General features: G+C 38.9%; 2 protein-coding genes across 3 annotated transcripts in view; both read left to right on the top strand.

Annotated features, from left to right (window-relative positions):
• Nucleotides 1-6,057, top strand: part of LOC138012631 (ATP-citrate synthase-like) — a 33,049-nt gene extending 26,992 nt beyond the window's left edge. The window contains exons 26-32 of the mRNA XM_068859456.1: nucleotides 1-10; nucleotides 96-181; nucleotides 835-978; nucleotides 1,906-2,019; nucleotides 3,422-3,504; nucleotides 4,522-4,598; nucleotides 4,742-6,057. The exon at nucleotides 1-10 is cut by the window's left edge and continues 55 nt beyond it. Of these exons, the coding sequence (XP_068715557.1) occupies nucleotides 1-10; nucleotides 96-181; nucleotides 835-978; nucleotides 1,906-2,019; nucleotides 3,422-3,504; nucleotides 4,522-4,598; nucleotides 4,742-4,857 (630 nt within the window). The 3' untranslated portion in view covers nucleotides 4,858-6,057. The remainder of the gene's footprint in view (nucleotides 11-95; nucleotides 182-834; nucleotides 979-1,905; nucleotides 2,020-3,421; nucleotides 3,505-4,521; nucleotides 4,599-4,741) is intronic.
• Nucleotides 6,058-7,578: 1,521 nt separating this feature from the next.
• The window catches only part of LOC138013003 (uncharacterized), a 31,851-nt gene continuing 24,429 nt past the window's right edge, over nucleotides 7,579-15,000 (top strand). Inside the window, exons 1-4 of one of the 2 annotated variants that reach the window (XM_068859963.1) lie at nucleotides 7,579-7,937; nucleotides 11,813-11,923; nucleotides 12,650-12,744; nucleotides 13,888-13,963. In XM_068859963.1, the coding sequence (XP_068716064.1) occupies nucleotides 7,706-7,937; nucleotides 11,813-11,923; nucleotides 12,650-12,744; nucleotides 13,888-13,963 (514 nt within the window). In that variant the 5' untranslated portion in view covers nucleotides 7,579-7,705. The remainder of the gene's footprint in view (nucleotides 7,938-11,812; nucleotides 11,924-12,649; nucleotides 12,745-13,887; nucleotides 13,964-15,000) is intronic. The other variant, XM_068859964.1, reaches the window with a different exon arrangement.

Genomic DNA, 15,000 nt, shown 5'->3' with positions numbered 1-15,000 from the left:
CACGGACCGGGTAAGTCTCGATGGTTTGCGTGCGCTTTCATCTAATACAAGTCTTGTTCACGATTGTCACGCTTCTTTTCTGGTGTCACGCACAGCTGTTTCAGGAGCGCATAACACTATCGTGACAGCCAGAGCTGGAAAGGATCTGATATCTTCTCTAGTGTCCGGTCTTCTTACCATCGTAAGTATAACAAGAGAAACATATGCATAAGACAGAACTTAAACACTTTCTTTGTGGCACCCACTGTCTCACACAACATAGCACGTCCTTTAATGAATACTATCTACACCTTGAAGAAGCACGGTTGTTTCAGTAGTGAGAGAACTCGCCTAAATAAACTTTGATTTGGTGTGCATTGAGTTGATTTGTAGTGTCTCGAGTTAGTAGAACACTCGTGCTCGGCTTTATAAGCTTGGGACATCAGTAAAGCGATTATCATTACCACAGCACGCAAGAGATCCGCAGCCTGCCGTGTAGACCTCCAGAAGTTTCTTTGGGTAGTCCAGGCGCGCGCTTATGTGTGAATCGTGTTTTGTCACGCAATCGAAAGAAACCATGCCTTCCTTAGCCGTGTCTCTAAGGTGTGTGACAAAAGTGCGCAGCTTGACTGACATAAGACGGACTGGCAGCAGTCTACGTTCCGTGGAGTGGCCTCATGCCACGGCGCTACGAGAAAGTAAAATTAGTACCGCCTGATCAATTCTAATGAGTAAACGATGACTTTCCATTCCTCCAAGTGTTAAGTTAGCGAATTGTAGGTTACAGGCTTAGCTAACAGATGTTAGACCCCCACCCGGGTTGATAGCACTGATTTATTTGCTCATTTGTTTTAGGGTGACAGATTCGGTGGAGCATTAGACGCAGCTGCTCGAATGTTTTCCCAGGGTTTAGACAGCGGACAGCTACCGATGGAATTTGTAAATGAAATGAGAAAGAAGGGACAGCTGATCATGGGAATTGGTCATCGAGTGAAATCTGTGAGTTCCCTGACGAGAAAGACGTTCATTTTTTTTTTATGATCAGTTTTTTTTTCCATCACGCAGTGTTATAGTCAATGCTCTCTGGGCACACACCTAATTCAGTTGGCTAACCTGACCGAATTCCAACCACCGTTTTCAGAACGTTAAGCCTCTATAATAAAGACAATAAATTATTACTGGTTTAAGTACATTAATAATGAAGAGCACTTCACTCAGTTTGGCGTCATTTTCCTTTATTTACTTCGTCACAAATAGAGTCTGGGTGCTCACGTGGCGGAACCAGCCAGGAAAGTATATAAACACCCCTCCATTCTCACAACTTTCTCCCCAAACTATGCACCCGTTGAACCGAAATAATGGCTTATAGTGGAATAAAGAAATAAGTAGAAGTTGAAAGAAAATAGAGAAGTAAAATGTGCAAGGAAATAAATATGAAGGAGTGGAAGGGGCAACGCTCAGACAACGCAAACAACACAATAAAAATATAACTACGAGCACATGCTCGTGCGCACTCATAATGCCTGGCCATTAACCGCTGATCCGAGAACCCGCAGGTACTGCACACGAGGCCAAAAGGAGGAGTGAACGCTAAAAAGGTCCTCCAACACTGCTCGCCATGCAAACGCCAAGGTAACGCAACTGAGCAGATTTTAACCCAATTTAAAGTTTTACTAAATGTTTACCTCAGTGCGTCATCTTCAATGGAGGTATCTTTTTTATGTTGACGTGACAGGTTTTCATAGTGTCGGGTGAGGATCTTAAAATAAGGTGGACACCTCGAGTTAGTGTACAGGATTTCCCCTTTTTGCACGTTTTTTTATAGCATTCATAGTAAACTTGTGGCCAAAATCCAACCGGAACCTCACTTCAACACCTTATCCCACCCCTATCTTGTAACATTTCTTTCTTTTTTTCACTCTTAAGGTCAACAATCCAGACATGCGAGTTGTCTTGTTAAAGGACTTCGTGAAAAAGAATTTTCCAGTCACGACAGTCTTGAATTATGCCATTGAAATCGAGAAGATCACCACATCCAAGGTACGCGGGACAAGTTACTTTCTGCTATGAATATTGAAGACATACATTTCAACTGCGAAAAGAGGCTCATCATGATTTTTAGCAATGCAGTTATGAACCTGAACGGCTCAATTTCACACTCAGCGTTTAACTTAAATAGCAGGATTATACAGCTGGTCATCTTGTGAGTTTGTTTTAAACCTTTACGGGATGTGGATAGGCATGCAGAGACTTAATAAATGAAAGACGTGTGTGAACAGCAGAAAGAAGCATCTATGCAGCTATGTCTGTTATCTTTGGCAGTAACGAAAGGAAAGCCCGAGAACAGCATTTGAACCGATGACTTCTTACATTGATAAGTCTCTCTTTTTATCCACACGCTCTTAATAGACCAATTCGGCTAACTCATTGTTGTACCCAATTCAAATCTCTCGGGGTTAAGATTCTTTGTGTGTTGAATTTGCATGACAATGAAGCATTCACATTTAAATGAGATGGAAATACTTGGAACAAAACGTTTTATTCCCAAAAGATTTGAATTGGGTACAACATTGAGTTAGCCGAATTGGTCTATTCAGGCGTAATTGGTCTAGCTTTGCACTGGTATCGCGGAAGTCGTGTGTTCTAATCCCTTTCAAGGCTGAATTTTTCAGGCTTTAATTTCGTTACTTCTGTTCATATCTGCGTGGGATGATCTAAACGTGTTAATTTCATCGTAGGATCACGGTTTGGGTGGCTTGACTAAGGGAGTTAACGCCGAGCTTTCATCAGTTAGCAATGTTGTCCATCTTTCAAATCGTTGTGCACATTGCACGTTGTGCGTTGTGCACATTGCATTGCACATTGCACGTTGTGCAAATCGTTTTCGTTGTGCACCCATGTTTCTTTTTCAGCAACCATCCTTTCGTGACATATTTTTCACAGACCTTTTTTGCTCCTCTTGATGTGACCATAAAATTTCAAAGGTTAGACGTTGATTTGAGGGACGATTGGGGACAAACCGGTTGTGCGTAAGAGAATTCGAATTCTTATGTTATCCGTGATACGCTTGATAGAAACGTTAACTTTATTCAAGCTAATTGACCTTGTTCTCGGTTTACGTTATCGGGTTTAGTTAAAAGGGCCTCTCGAATTTGGTAACTCATTTGTCGCTTCGCAACTTGGAACAAGTCTGTGCTTTCTTCGGTTATTTCAGTATAAAAATAAATGTTAGCTTTTGAGTTTTAAATTATATCTGTGGAGGATGACTTTAAACAAACTAAACCACGGAAAGAATCATGGAACGTTATGATCCTTCCGCAAAGAAATGCCGCGTCTAGAATGTAATTGAAACTCAAAATCGGTGCATATTAATCTTTCCGGGAAAATATTCCGGAAAGCCCTGGGGGCAAATCTGGGGTTAAATTTTCAATTTCCTTAACAGAAACCAAACCTTATACTGAATGTTGATGGATGCATCGGAGCTGCATTTGTGGATCTTCTCCGTCACTGTGGAGCTTTCACCAGGTAAACAATAACTTCGTCATTGCAAGCATTGTTCTATTACTATTATTAGTGTTATCATGATTACTGATTTCGCAGTTTGTAGCAGAAATATGGCATTGGTAGCATAACACTCCCTCAGCAACAAGCTGTTGGCACAAACCCAAGTGGTTCTAACCAAGCGAAAGGCCGCGCGGTCAGCTGTGGCGGGCATATATAACGCATATAACTTTCACCGTCTTTTTGGCGACCCGCGTCCGGTTAGCTCAATCGGTAGAGCATCGGAATGCCTTGTATGATGCCGCTTATTGCATTTTGTCAGACCATGTGGTCGTCTCGGACAAGAACGATTAACTGACGGCTCCGTCTTACAAAGAATCTGCAATATCTTAGTGCAGGACGTTAAAATACCCACTAACCCACATGCTTATTCGCAAACCGTTAAGAGTTCAGTCCCTGGTGACTTGCTCTGTCTTAAATTTGCCCCTGGACGGGACCAGTCAAGCCTTAAGGACTGCGCCTACTGTTGTTATTGAGCATACGTTTTGCGCACCTCGAAATATTTGGGTTTCCTATGGGTGGTGCTTACTGATACAGGGATATTTTTGCGCAGTTCAAAACTATGCGGAGAAAGCAGAACATAGCAAGTGCTTTTGGCATGTAAAAAGAAAATTGGGGGTAACCTTGCAGTTTTCAGAGATAATTAAGCTTCAATTTGGAAAAGAACGCCATACATTGCTTAGTACTTTAAATCTTTTTATATTGTTGATAAATTATCTTTGAAAAATGCGTGGTTGCCCTAATTTTCTTTTTCGATTTCAATAACACTTGTTAAGATCTTCTTTTTCCTCATGCTCATAAACCGCGCAAAAATACCTTGGAATTAGTAGGCAGGCACCGTCCTAAACTGCATTTTTAATTACACTTTATCGGAAAACCAGTAACTGAAAGGTTCAGCTAGTCATGTCAACTTTCTATTGTTTGAAATATTCAAAACACGGTCACGTTTGGCGTCTGAACCTCGTGTCACCTTCATTTCAGAGAGGAAGCAGACGAGTTTGTTGAGATCGGAGCGCTGAATGGATTGTTCGTCTTGGGGCGATCGATTGGCTTCATCGGTAAGCCAGTTTTCGTGTTGATGGCGGTGTTAACCGATTCTCCTTTGCTCATTTTTGAAAATTTCTCTGACAGATTCCCTTCGAGTAATGCACTAAGGCCTTTTGTGGCACAAAAATAATTTTGCTTTTGGTTGCTTCTTTAGGCCATTATTTGGATCAAAAGCGTCTCAAGATGGGATTGTACCGCCATCCTTGGGATGATATCACTTATATTATGCCTGACCATCTTTATCACCTTCGCCCAGCCAGTTTTGAGTAGAAACTGACATACGTTATTGACGCTGTATTACAATCAAGAAACCCTATTTGAAATTCCCTCCAGGCCTTTTCTTAGGACGCTTTCCATCTGACAGAACTGACTGGCCAGACCGGGCATTTGGAAGGACTCTACAAGTAACAACGCCTTCAAATTAATAATAATAATAATAATAATAATAATAATAATAATAATAATAATAATAATAATAATAATAATAATAATAATAATAATAATAATAATAATAATAATAATAATAGACTTTATTTGAATAGGGTAACACGTGACAGTAAGCTGAAGGCTACTGATAAATTTGTGGCCCTATAAATTAACAGAATGCGAGAGATTATTATGCAAGTGTTCCTTCAAATTGTTGCATTTTCTTTGCAAACCGGCGGGTGTAACCGGCCACAATCTTGGACATAATAGAATTGAACAGAAATGCCTCCCTCCCCCTAAATCAAGGATGAAGGCCAAAACGCGCCATTTTCTCTTCCCTTATTTTGGGGGGAGGAGGAAGGAGTGGTCTCCATTTTCCCTCTAATTTGTCCAAGATTGCAGTTCTGACAAAAGGAAAGCACCCTAATAGTTCCAATACCAAGTACCAAGGATTCTATTTTTTCTTGGGATGGGGGGGGGGGGGGGGGCTGGTAGGAGGAGGAGGATATGGAGGGGGAATGAAAATGGGGAAAGTTGAATGGCCTGTCGCTGTCAGTATAGTCTTGTCGGAAAATTGCCCCGGTGGTTAGCAGGAAATAGTGTTACTTTGGTCTACATCAGAGCAAATGTGGTGAATTGTGAGAATTTTTTTTAAGTTATAAGAAAGTTGACGCTTGCAATTAGAACTAATTTATAGCCTGTTTCAGGCGTTAAAATTGTGGGTAGCGAAGAAAATTGCTAAAAAATATGCAAGCGAGCGTCAAAACGAGGACTCTTCTCGGTCTTTTTGTTTTGTCAGCTGGCTTACAAGTATCTTTCATTCTTTTGATGGTTACTGAAGCTTTTTTTGCAAAACGTGTCCAAGTTTGAAGGGTTTGTTTCAGTAATTAGTTTTACTTTCATATTGATGAAGACAATTTTTCATAAGAAGCACTTCGCATTTGGACTCTGTTTGAAAAAGGAGGCTGAAGGAATCTTGCATACCTCCCGTATCGCGTTTTCATAATCAATGTGAACAAATAAATTATGCAACATGAAAAGTAACGTGAACGTGTTGTCATTGTCGAGTGCCTCCTCTGTGGATCTCTTTACTGTCCCAGAAGTGCTATTTGAGAGCAAGGCTTCCTTGGACAATGAATTTTTGCCAAGTTATTCTTGGTCATAAAACCTTCACCGCCCCCATCCTCTTCAAGCTTCTTCAAGTTTCAATTTCATTGTCCTTTTCCTTTTTCTCCACCTTCAGTTTAAAACCACTCACCAAGTCCACGTGAACATCACAACACGAGAACGATATTTGTGCGGGTACTTGCAAGAGCGAACCGCAGGAAGACGCTTTCTGCACGGTCGCTTGCATAGAGCTCTTTTGAAACAATGGATGTAAGCCGGCGGGAAGAGCCAGGCGATATGTCACTTCCAATTTTCTTTGGATAGATTCTAAAATCACTGGCCACATATTTGTACCCTTAGGGGTATTGTTATGTTCCTCGTGGCTAAGACAGGTCGCTTCGCGCGGCCTGTTGTGTGCTTTAATGTTTCCTCTTTTTCAAAATCACTTCAAAGAACTTGCAAAGACCTAACCTGCGATTAGGCGTTCTTTTCTTTATTTTCCGCGTCCTCTCTGAAGAAAAAGAACGCCTGATCACAGGTTGACAAATACCTTGAATCTGACATAAAAATGGACTTTTCTACGTTTTAATAATAAAATTTCAAGTTGCTTCAACGGGGTTTGAACCCATGACCTCTCCGATGTTGGTGCAATTTTCTACCAACTGGGCCATGTTGGTCTCACGTGACCACTGAACGGACTCAATGAATGAAATAAACATATATATATATATGTATATGTGAAGTGTGGGTCATAAAGGAGACGTGATCTTGCTTAAATCGGTAAGTGAGAGGATCACGTCTTCCTCTGTTTTGTCTAAAACCCGCATTTCAAATGTAATTTAAACCGGAAGACTGGGAGGGGAAGCGAAGCGCGGAAAAATTGCTTGCGCCGCGTAACGAAAAAGTCCTTTGCGACGTGACGTGAACATCGCTGTGTTAAATTACTGGTACGGCTAACATTCAAATGAACTTTTGCACACTGATAGTACGTAGTATGACAGGTCGGATGGGTAAATGTGGTACACGAATGGCAAAAAATTAGTCTTCAGAGATAGATGCCGCGCGCACGAGTGTCGCCGATTAGAAAACACAAATTACGGAACAAAATTCTCTTAAATGAAAATGAAATTTCCTTCAGCGTAAGCACGTTTTTGTCGGCCGATAATTTTATGATAAACTTTTTTATGGGTACATATACTTATCCCACTTGTCGATGCGCGTGGCTTCAGCACATTTCCGGTTTTTTTTTTAAGCAATAAATGCATTCCTTTATCACCAGAGATATTATATCCTGAAGGCCTTTTTGATATGATTTTAGTTAAATAGAGAGATGTCGTTGACTTACCCCTGAAGTCGAAAGAAAATAGTATAGGACAATGATAATTCACGTTGCGTTTAATGCGGAAATGCGTTGTAGCACGGTAACGTTTCATTTCCGGTTGCTATAAATGCGCGCGCAATGTGGATGTGATCAACTTGAGATTCTGAACAGTTCTTGAGAGTGTCAAATGAGTGTGTATTTGCAGTGCCTTGGCGGAATGATTTGCCTGATCTGTGAACACTTTGGTCACAGACAAGGCATAAAATGCCTGCAAACGATATTAAACTTCTAAATTACCGTCGACGCAGCGAAATTCGACGGGCAGTTAGCGAAGATTGTCTTCTGGACGACCGACAACCAGAGGACGATCGCAGACCTGGTTTTTCGATGCTCAAACTAAGCAAGACGAGGATTTCTGTTGGAGACAGTGTAACTGTTTACTGGGATATCAGAGAACAGTGTGGAGCGAATGACTGGATAGGTCTTTTTGATTTAGGTAGGTGTCTGAGTCCTATTTGTTGCGGCGACTTGCTGCAAAACAATCCATCGCTACAGCATCGAAATGTTTATACGAATTGGCAACTGTTTTCTTTGCGCTTAATTAAGGTCATAAACATCCGAATGTATCGGTGTGAAACTTTTGTTTCAGGGTTGACAATTCTCACTTGAACATGTTAAATCCAGGTCAAAACTGATCTTCAAGTCTCGGGAGTATTTTTCTGTCGCAAACTCGTTTTGGCAGAGAACACCGAGCGATTAAAACCTTGTGATATTTTGGTTTATTTCGGGGTGTACCGAGTGTTATGGTACTGGGAATTATTTTAACAGTGTCATAAATAGAAGATTATGTTCATGTCGATAAGATTTGACATCTTAATGTTTTTGGTTTGGATGTCTCTTCAACATTCGATGAAATTCAATTGCATTTGAATAAACTATGAAAGGAGAGCTCGCACGCTATATGTATATATTATGCGAGTTTCTTTGTAAAAGGGCCGTGACAGTTTATTGCACATTGGCAAATATTGAAAATGTGCTGAGCGTCTTGTGAAAATATTTAACTGTGTAGCGGTTAGAAAATAAGCCATACATTTTCTGACCATTAAACATTTAACTTTACATGAACGCCACTTCATCAGCATTTGATGAGACATTCTTATGATATCGATCACGTTTTACGTTATAATCCGCTGTTTTCACGACTATATGTTGCACCCGAAATGACAAGTCTCCGGATTTATTTAAGTGTGATACGGGTATCCAAGTGATGATATAAGGCAAGTTTAGCTGTTATATTACACTGCAGTTGGGAGAATCTGGTTCCAAATGGTTGGCTCTCTTCAAATTTCTTCACTGAAATATCTTTAATTAGCATGGCGGTATTTTCCTCGTGTTATAGTTTATCTCGGTGTCGACACTGCAGGAAGTTTAATATCTATATCTGAGAGGAACGACAAATTCTTTATGTGGGAGATATTAGAATATTTGAAAGTGTTCCGTTAAAAAGTTTTAAGACTATTTTGGATGCAACTGAGATCAAGATGGAGTTTTGTCTCCGTATGTAGCACATGTCTTATTAAGAGCTTTTTGACGTACGTGTCTTGATAAGGAGTTCTGTACTTTGCAAGATTCTTTGTAACGCAGTTTTTTTTCCGATACTGCTCGCATGCAGTATTTGACACGCTATGCAATGAATGACCGATCTTTGATTTTATCACAAGAACCGTAACATTAATATTTGGATGTAAATGATAAGGGTGTTTTGAAAGTGACAAGGCATTTCTCGTGGACAATAGCTTCGTTTGATTTTTTTTTCGCTGTCACGGTGCTAATTACCAAACTGCTTTACCTGCCTTCTTTCCTTCCCAAGTGCTTTTTAATAAACAAAATGGTTTTTTTATTTGTTCAAATGTGTGACTAAAAGAATTTCAAAGAAAGTAAAGTGGTTTCAACACCTTCGGTAAAAGTGAGCATAATCTCTTTGTTCATACGTTCAAAGGTTTTGCAGGCTACTGCTGGCCTTTTAAGTTTTTTAAAGTTCTGTCTTTCATTATACCGAATTGAAAAACTTGTCAACTTTATGTGCACCGAGAACAAAGATAATTTATTGCTCACAACATTTCATGTGCACATCTGGTGTACATAAGAGATAGCTTCAATTTAGAAGTTTTACCAAAAGATTTGAGCCTCAATAAGCATCTAAGTTGCAAGAAGTGCAACAAATGCTTGTAAAGTTAAGGTACAATGACTATTTGAAGAATCACACAGAAACTTGATGTGTCCTTAATTTCTATTCTTAAAGTTTGGAAAGATTACAGGCTAAAGGGAAGTAAGTTCTTTATCCTTGTGTGCATTGTTGTCACTGACACCTCTGTGAGTAAAATTGCACTCTGTTTGCAAATTATTGTTCACTTTTAGCTTTGCCATAACCGTAAAGAAGGCAAGTGGCTTGGTTGGCTTCTTTTTGGTCCAGTACGTGTTTTGGCTTTTTGACATGTTTATCATTCTATTCATTGCTCAATGGGTCATGTGTTTGTTAATACATTAATTTTGTGTAAATGTAAATTGCTTTGTTTCTTTGGGGAACCATATGCCTCTACAGGACTTATTAAATCTTAATGGTTCAGGTTGAATCGAAAATTGTCATTTTAAAAGAATTCATTCTGTTCTGTAATTATCGAAATAGGTCTGTGAATTTTAAAAGTAACACCACATGTTATTAAACTTTAAATAAAGTGAAAAGTTATAAACAAATACTTTTTTGAATACTGTACTATCTTTGGCCAAATGGAATTGCCATTGATAGTAATTATTGTTATAGGAGTGCCTTCACTTGGCATTTTCTTTTTTCCCTATAAAATAGAATTAAAATACTTTAAAATTTTTAAGATTTTTTAATCCTGTAACTTCTTTTATAATTTCAAACAAGGGAAGCATTTATGTGCACACACCCCTTATGTGTTATAGATTTTGTGGTTTAAATAAGTGCAGAGGGAATTGTTGTCTTTGTTAACAAAATCAGGAGAAATTGATGTGGTTTTTACCCATGCAGAGAATTTTTAATACATTCAGTTCTTAGCACTCTGTTTCTTAAATATTCTTTTCATGAACCTTTATTTGATTTAGCTAGATTGCTGCTGTAAAAGACAATATTAATAAATTTAAATTGATGTACACAGCAGTTGGAAGTGAAAAAGGGATTTTGGTTGTTGTAGCTTTTTGTCTTTAAAAATAATTCCTCTTTGTTTTATTGTTTGCATTGTTACATGTTGCTATGCACCAAAACAGTGAAAAATTCAGAGCAGAAATATGGATTATATTCTTGATGAGAGTATTTACAAATTATTTACCATTGATCGAGGTAGGCAAATTTAAGGTCACCAAAAATTAAGAACTATGTACTTGAAACTAATTTTTGTTCATTAGTTTCTGAATAATATTTAGAATTAATAATAATTATTGCCTCCTGTCTTTCACAAAGACTTCGCTCAGGCGCTTAAGGTAACATTCTTTGAAGTTTTCTTGATGCCACTCCTTTGGTCTTCTTTCGCAGTACAAATTACCCGTGTGTATTTTTTGTGCTTCTGTTATTACTGCATTTATCAGTAAGGCACCCTAAGAGTTCTAAGTTAAGGATAAAATCACATGCTTTGATATGAGTAGTACCTTAAGCTGTGAAGATGGTAAGTAGTGCTTTTGACTTCATCTTTTTTTACAGTATGAGCGAGTTGATACTGTAGCAGTTAAACAAGTTTGATGGTTGGCCCAAATTATTAAAATTTTGTTTGTTCGGTCCTCGTACAGATGCAAGCTTCTTTGATTTCATTAAGAACAGGCCATCATCAAAGTAGTTTGATGTGTTGTGTTGTACTTCATCGTAATTAGTAACTTTTGGAAGCAAATTGTTGTAAGTACAGCAAACATGGTCAACAAAATTTCCTGTATTTCTAGGTTACAGTGTTTTAAAACAGGGTATTTAGGGGAAATTTTCATTTTGCTTACTTGTCACAATAGTCTTCGAAAGTTTAGGGTGCATCTTATTGCACAATGTAGCATTGTAGATCTACATGTAAGAAGTTTAATATTTGCAAGTCACTGTGTGAGACTCATATGTTTCTGGGTATGCCTTGAACAGGACACTGGTCTCACATTATTACAAGGTAGATTATAACAGTCCACAACAATTCACTGCCTTTCCCCTCAGACTGTTTCCATGGCTCTTCCTTCCCTTCTCTCTTTTTGTGCCACCTGTCTTTGTCTGTTTTGAGACAAACATTGGGTAAATGATCAATATTTACATCTCTCCAGTTATTTAGTACTACAGTTTTAATAATGTTATTCTTTACAGTGTGTAGAATAATTTGCTTGCAGATGGTCCAACGTCATTGTCAAACTACTTGGACTGCAAACAGAGGGGGATCACAGGGGCGAGAAGAGGAGCTATCAAATGGGCCATTAACAGAGATGTTACTTTTGGAGAAGGTCAGAGTAGAGTATTATAGAGTATTAATTTTTGTACATGAATGCACTGCTAATAAGCTGTTTTTTAGCTAATCACCTGCAGGACCCTTGAATCATTTATCAGATTTTATGATTGGGGTTCTTGCACCCTGCTGGCAGAGCTGGCTTGCTCGATTTTGGCGTTTTTGTGAAAGACTCTGCAGGAATCGAGTAAGATCTTTATTGAGTATGCGCTACATGTTGCCAGGATGCTGTCTCGAACCCAAGCCTAATACGTCGGATCTCGCCGCCATCTTGGTTTTTCTTGGTACAGCAGGCTCAATTGTAACCAACGGTTTTATTTCTAAACGGATGCTTGCACCAGAAAAATGGTTTTGACGAGAGAAAACAAGATTGACTAGTCCAGAAGTTTGGGCTGCGGCGGCTTCAAAGAGTTGACGCGATTCCCCAGGCCGAGCCTCCTTTTCTCCTCCTCAGTAAAGAAAGAGACAAAAGGAGGCTCTGCTCGCTGGGTGGGGTTCTTGTCAATCTGCAGTAAAACGAGAACAAAACTTATTAATTTTCCACAAAGTTACAATGAGAAGCAATTTTTCAGGAGTTAGGGTCTTGTGTATTGATCAGATACTAGCACAAGAGTAAGTCAAAGTAAAAGGGTTTTAAGTGTAATGGTGATCAAAATATGACAAATGCTTGCTTCTTGTTTGATCTTATCTAAAAGTGGATACCAACAGCTTTTTTATTTCATAGTTGAAAACAAGTGTATTTTCAAGTACATCAATGGCAAGTCTGGTTCTGTGAGGGCAATAAGTCCCACTTTATACATTTACAATCCATATGCTGAGGTAATTACCACCATAATTTGACTGAACCCATTCAGCCCTGAAGCAGTCTGATTCTCAGGACTGAGAGTGCTAAATTAATGATAAACATCGCAAGTCAGTTAATTCTGGTTTCTAGTGTCCCTATGTTACCTTTTTTTTCAATACAAATAACCTTTTGACTAAGCATTAATTTTATTTGCTCACTTGTGTTATTGTTATATAAAAACAATAGCAGGTAACAGGTATATGGATTTTTTAGAGCAGGTATAGCTAGGTTAGTGTACAGCTGTAGGAGTAAGGGGTCCTCAGTTCAATCCTCAGTGACTTCAATGACTGTTTCGACTTTCCTCTGATCCGTGTAGCTGTCTGTTTCAACTTTCCTCTCATCTGTGTAGCTACATGTATAGATTTAAATACCTGTAGGAAAGGGAGAAGGGCAAAGAGCGGGCACACTGTCGGCTTCCATTGATACCAGCCTCGTAGCTGAAGGAAGTACCAACGTTAAATATTTAAAATGACTTTGCCTTTATATGGGGGCTCTCTAAGTGAGAACGATTTTCACAGTTGGGAGGTAACTTAACCGGTTGCAAAGGAAGACTGGAAAATCTGGGCTTTATAATGGGATCTGAATCTGGAACTTTGCTCTCTGGATTTGAGCCCTGCTCAACCCTGGAATTTTTGAAGGCTTACTTAGCAACTTCTTAAAGGCCCACCTTGTACCGACCATTTGTTTTTGTTATGGAAATTTGCATTGCTTATCGTAGTGGTCTGATTGGTTGAATTTTATCTTTGATGGAATTTTGATAAATGAAAATAATTTGTTCCATGGCATGCAATGCCTGTCGGTTGAACTTGAAGGTGGGCCTTCAAGTTGTTCTCAATTTTGACCATCTTTCGCTTTGAGGGAGTTCTTTCAAAAATTGATGAAGTTTTGTCACATCACTGCTTGTTCCTTTAAGAAAAATCAGGAAACACTACCAATAATAATATAATATCCCTGGCATCCTTTATTTGCATGTACACAAGAATTTTCCTCTCTAATATTAAATAAGTGATGGCCTTATCATATTCTAGAGAGCACTTCTTGCTACTGTAAGTAGGCTTTTGAAAATATAACATAACATTACAGTATCTGTTTGTTTGTTTGGTTGAACTTCTTTGCAGCTTGCATCTCCTCATGGCCGACCAAGGCTTGGATCACTGGTGTCAGAGGAAACTCTATTGGAATTCTCAATATCAGGTACAGTGGACTCCCCCCCCCCCTTACGTCGACCTTGGTAATATGTAACTTCACCCCGTCAATGCGGCCACTCACACTAAATTAAGAAAACCCAAATGCCTGTGACATGTCAATTTCATTCACCTTTGTTATTTATCACTGTAATTGAACAACCGATTTACTTTACAAAGTACTATCAGCAACACTCCTCCCTGTTTTCATTACAAAGATGATCTTGACACTACTGTAACATCCAGTAAGGCAAGTTGCGAAGGGATTAGGTCCTTGTGCTTTCATTTAAAAAAAAACATGATTGGTACTAAAGTCTTTCGGTTAGGTAATTACGGCGGCTTCCGTTTTTTAGTTCAAGCACACTAAGCTGGGTGTGTTCTTGTTTTGATTTTAGACTCACAACGTACAGTATGCTTAACAATTTTAAGCGTTTTACCCACTAAGCAAAGTTTCAAGTATTTTATATAATTACTGTACATACATAATTCTGGTTGTTTATTAAAGAGAAAAGTTTTTCTGGAAGTGCAAATGTGATATTTGTCATGACGGTCCTTTAGTCATGAATTTCACTCTACGCCGGTAATATGGCCAATTTTTTTAGGCCCGTTGATGACAGTATTAACGGGGCTCCACTGTATGTACAGTAATTTGGATCCCTGACATTATTGATGTTTGTCAATGTGTGCCTGTGCCTTAAAGAAACTTCTTTTTGCAGAAGTTTAGATTAATACTTGTAAAAATGAACTCAAGTTAAACGCACATAAAAGGAGTTGACAACAAGGATCAACTGTTACAATAATTTTTGAGCCTTTGTGTAAACCTTGGTATTTTGGCTTTGTTTGTTAGCATTTATCCTCTTCCTTTCTCTTTCCACTGATTTGATGGTTGCCTGCACCATCCCATTCAGGGTGGGTGCTCGTGGCTGCATTGCCTGAATTAGCCATGGGAGCCATTTCCATCTAGTTGCTGGCTGCCAAAAATGGAAGCTCTTGGGTATTTCTGGGACCAAACCTCCAATTTACAGCAGTTTTTAATTTACATGTTCA

This window comes from Montipora foliosa, chromosome 8, assembly GCF_036669935.1.
Source record: "Montipora foliosa isolate CH-2021 chromosome 8, ASM3666993v2, whole genome shotgun sequence".
NCBI classification, from domain to species: domain Eukaryota; kingdom Metazoa; phylum Cnidaria; class Anthozoa; order Scleractinia; family Acroporidae; genus Montipora; species Montipora foliosa.
This window is presented reverse-complemented; position numbering and strand designations above follow the sequence as displayed.